Source organism: Fonticula alba (genome assembly GCF_000388065.1).
Source record: "Fonticula alba strain ATCC 38817 unplaced genomic scaffold supercont2.10, whole genome shotgun sequence".
NCBI lineage: Eukaryota > Rotosphaerida > Fonticulaceae > Fonticula > Fonticula alba.
Genome location: NW_009242980.1, coordinates 244,061 through 248,451, shown reverse-complemented (window position 1 = coordinate 248,451; position 4,391 = coordinate 244,061). Strand labels below are relative to the sequence as shown.

The 4,391-nt window shown below is 72.6% G+C and overlaps 1 protein-coding gene and 1 non-coding gene across 2 annotated transcripts; one reads left to right on the top strand and one right to left on the bottom strand.

Annotated features, from left to right (window-relative positions):
- Window positions 1–64: 64 nt before the first annotated feature.
- Window positions 65–3,711, top strand: H696_05377 (hypothetical protein; the record flags this gene model as incomplete). Its single annotated transcript, XM_009499218.1, has 2 exons — window positions 65–77; window positions 321–3,711. 2 exons carry the CDS (start codon window positions 65–67, stop codon window positions 2,972–2,974), a joined length of 2,667 nt encoding a protein of 888 aa, XP_009497493.1. The 3' UTR covers window positions 2,975–3,711.
- Window positions 3,712–4,092: 381 nt separating this feature from the next.
- On the bottom strand, window positions 4,093–4,174 carry H696_05376. The gene has a single exon. It is a non-coding gene; the product is annotated as a tRNA-Ser (tRNA).
- Between the last annotated feature and the right edge of the window lie 217 nt (window positions 4,175–4,391).

Here is a 4,391-nt window from a genome sequence, read left to right as displayed (position 1 = left end):
GGGGGGGTCCATGTGTCTCCCATATGTGTCTCCCATAGGCGCCTTCCATAGGTGCCTTCCATAGATGCCTTCCATAGGTGTCCTCCATAGGGGTCCTCCATAGGGGTCCTCCATAGGGGTCATCCATAGGGGTCCTCCATAGGTGTCTCCCATAGGTGTGCGCGCGCGCGCGCGCGTTGGGGCAGCCAGTGGGGCCGGGCCGCGCTCTGCCGGCCGATCCCGAGCCCGGGGCTGGCCGCCACGCCCCATCGAACTCCGGCTGACATGCCCCGCCCCCCCCCCCCCCCCCCCCCACCCCCCCGCCCCTCGCCATGATGCAGCCGTCATCTTCGAAGACGAGCCGGCATGCATCGACTGCCATCCCAACTGCCAGGCCTGCGACCTGGCCAAGCCGCGCGAGTGCACCGAGTGCGCCCCGGGGCTGGTCCTGCGCGCAGACAGCACCTGCCAGCGCACCTGCGGCTCGGGCGCGCGGGCCTCCTTCGACCTGGCCGCCGGCCGGTCCGTGTGCGTGCCCTGCCCGGCCGGGTGCGTGGCGTGCGATGCCGATGGGTCGTGCACCGCGTGCGGCACGCAGCTGCACCTCAGCCCCACCGGCCAGTGCGAGGTGGCCTGCCCGGCCGGCACGACCACCATCCTCGGGACCCAGGTGTGCGCCGAGTGCGCGCCCAACTGCGACACATGCCTGGGGACCGGGTCGCACCAGTGCGACTTCTGTGCCACCGGCTATGTGGCCATGCATGGCGAGTGCCGGAGCGCCTGCCCGGCCGGGCCCGCCTGGGCCAGCAGCAGCGGCGCGTGCGCCCGGCTGCCGGTCAACTGCACCGACATGGTGGATGGCGTGTGCGCCGGGTGCGCGCCCGGCTTCTTCCTCATGGACAAGGCGTGCGTGCCCTGCCCGAGCGGCTGCGCCGCATGCACCTTCGGCACGTGCACCGCCTGCCAGGCCGGGCTGTTCCTGCGCGACGGCGCCTGCCAGGCCATCTGCCCGTCGAAGACCTTCGCCGACGCGGCCCAGCGCCGGTGCCAGGCGTGCGATGGGTCGTGCGCCGAGTGCACCGGGCCGCTGGCCGGCGACTGTGCCAGCTGCCCGGCCGGCCGGTATCTCTCCAGCACCAACACCTGCCTGCCATGTGTCGGGGCCAATTGCGCCTTCTGCTCGCAGGGCCAGACGTGCGATCGCTGTGAGCCGGGCTTCTGGCGCCACGATGGCCAGTGCATCGGCGGCAACAGCTGCCCGGCCGGGTATGGCCCGCTGCCGGACATGGGGAACCTGGCCGCCACGCAGGAGCGCATTTGCGGCCCGTGCCACCCCACCTGCGGCCGGTGCTCCGGCCCCGGGGCCGACCAGTGCACCGACTGCTCGGAGGGGCTGACCCTGGTGGCCGGCACGTGCACCTGCCCGGTGGACGGCGCCTGCCGGACCGGCTGCCCGGCCGGGTGCAGCGTCTGCGACGCCACCGGCACCGCGTGCCTGCGGTGTGACGCGGGCCGCCTGCTGGACCACGCGGCCCGGGCTTGCCTCGGGCCCGGTGTGACCGCCTGCCCGGCTGGCACCTATGACGACAATCAGGATGGCTGCCGGGCCTGCCCGACGGCCAATTGCCACACATGCGGCCCGGATGGCGTGTGCAGCCGGTGCGCCAGCGGGTTCCTGCTCAGCGGCCAGGCCTGCGTGGCCGAGTGCCCGCGCGGCCAGCAGGCCGACGGCGCCGGCCAGTGCACGGCCATCCCGGTGGCCGGGTGCGCCACCGCCGTCGGCGGCAAGTGCACCGCCTGCCTGGGGGATGCGCGGCTCCGCGACGACGGCATGGCCTGCGTGACAGCCTGCCCCGCGGGCCAGGCCTTCAACCGGCCGGCCAACACCTGCGACGCCTGCCCGGCCGGCTGCCTGATTGACCAGTGCATCGCGTACACCGACTCGCTGGGGGGCGGCCAGGAGGTGCTGGCCTGCAAGGCCTGCCCCCAGGGCAGGGTCCTGGCCCGGGACGGCACCTGCCAGGCTGCCTGCCCGGCCGGGGAATTCCCCAAGGCCGGGGCGTGCATCGAGTGCCACCCCTCGTGCGGGACCTGCGCCGATGGCACGACCTGCCTCGGCTGCCCGGCCGGCAAGGTCCTCCTGGAGGGCGCCTGCCTGGACCAGCAGCCGACCATGACCTATGTCACGACGGCCGGGGCGCTGGCCCGGTGCCCGGCCGGGTGCGACGAGTGCGAGGACGGCACCGGCGCCTGCGACGCCTGCACCCATGGGTACTTCCTGCTGCCGGCCGAGCGGACATGCGTGCTCGGGGGCTGCCCGGCCGGCAGCCTGCAGGACAATGGCACGTGCCGGCCCTGCCCGAGCCGCTGCCAGCGCTGCCGGGTGGATGACGGCACGCTGGCCGGCAGCTCGGCCGGGGCCTCCTCCTCGGCCTCCGGCAGCGGGGCCCAGGGCAGCGGGTCCGGCGCGGGGGAGCTCGTGTGCGAGCTCTGCCAGGCGCCCTTCTACCTGCATGAGGGCGCCTGCGTGGACGCCTGCCCGGCCCGGACGTACCCGGCCCCGGCCGACCCGGACGACATGTCCCAAACGGTGGCCGGCGTGTGCGGGCCCTGCGCGGATGGCTGCGCCAGCTGCAACTGCGGCGCCGCCACCGGCTGCTGCCTGTCCTGCCAGCCGGACCGCGTGCTGCTGAATCTCGGCTGCGCGCTGGACACCTGCCCGGAGCGCTTCTTCGAGATCGACGGCGGCGGCCTGGACCGCGCGTGCGCCAGCTGCTTCAACCAGTGCCTCGAGTGCACCTCCCCCGAGAAGGCCGACTGCGACAAGTGGCACCCCAACTATGGCAAGGCCATGCGCCTGCTGACCCAGGCCCTGATCATCATCGCCGTCATCATCGGCGTCTTCGTCATCATCGGCGTCGGCGCCTGCATCTACCGCTACAAGAAGCACCACGTCGGCAAGAAGGGCTCCTCCACGTCCTTCGAGATGTCCTAAGCCGCAGGGCGGGGACACCCGTCTGCAGGGGGCGGGGGGAGAGGGGGAGGCGCGCGGCATGGGGCGCAGAGGGCGGACACTCGCCCGGCCGGCCGCCCGGCCGCCCCGTGTGCCCACTGGACGAGAGCACCCTCCCCCCGCCCGCGACCCGGGAGGACCGTCGTGGCGGGGCGCACGCACACGCCCGCCGGCCGGGGACAGTTTTCCCTGGTGCGGCGCGTGCGTGGCTGCCGCCGGCATGGTGTGGCCGGCCTCTGGGGCCTTCTTTTTTCTCCCCTCCCTCCTCGCGGCCCGGGCTGAGTTCCCCATGTGCCACGCGCCCATCCCTCCGCTCCGGTGTCCCCGGCTACACGAGGCCCGAGCAGTGCCTTTGAGTTTCCGCCGCACTGTGCCTCGCGCCAGAGGGGGGGAGCCGGAGCAGGAGGGGCGAACGCCCCGGGTGTGGGGGGGGGCATGCCGTGCCCGGCGATGTGGCCGAGCGTGTGCGGGCGCCGTGCAGGTGCCCAGGGACACCCCCGCGCCCGAGCCCCCTGCCCTTCTCCTCCCGCCGGGTGAAGGGCAGGGGACCGGGGGAGAACTTGGGCCCCGCGCGCGCGCCGCCCCCCGCCCCATGCTCCAGCCCCTCGCGGGGGTTGTATTTTACCGAGGACCATTTTTCCTTCCCATCAATATAGTATCTTTCTGAAACAACAAAAAGTGGGCCGACCGCTGCTAGGCCCGTGGCGGCAGGGGGGGGGGGGGGACCGATCCGCACGGTGGGACGCCGGTGACACCGAGCCCCGGACGAGGGCGGGGACCACACGCTGGGCGGGCGCGCGCGCCGGGGGAGCGTGCGGCCCCTCGTTCTGGCCCGCTACAGCGCGCGCACGCCTTCCTCCGCCCTCCCCCCCCCTCCCCCGGAGACGGGCCCGGAAACAGGCACGACGATCGGGCGCCCGGAGCCAGGCCCACGGAGGTGTGGCGGTTGACACGCATCGAGAGCAGGGGTACCGCCCCTGCCGGTCGCGTGCGGGGGGGGGGGCGGGGGCCGACGCACGCACACGGCACACAAACGCGCTTCGCGCACGTCCGGCCGCGAAAAAAAGAGGCCGGCCCGCAGGGGGGGGCACAAAAGGATGCATCACCGGCAGGATTTGAACCTACGCGGGCAGAGCCCATCCGATTTCTAATCGGACTCCTTAACCACTCGGACACGGTGATGGCTTCTTGGGAGGGACCCCGCGCCAGTCCAATTTATGTGTGAAACACCCCGGTTCTGGTGTGTGATTCTGGGGGACCGGTGAGGGCCTTCCCTGAACCACCCAGAGTGTTCCGTCCCGAGAGGGTCACCACTCGGACGTGGACACAACAACAAAAGAAAGGAAAGCTGGTGATCTGCGTCTTTATAGAGAGTACATCAGGGACTGAGTCACACCGC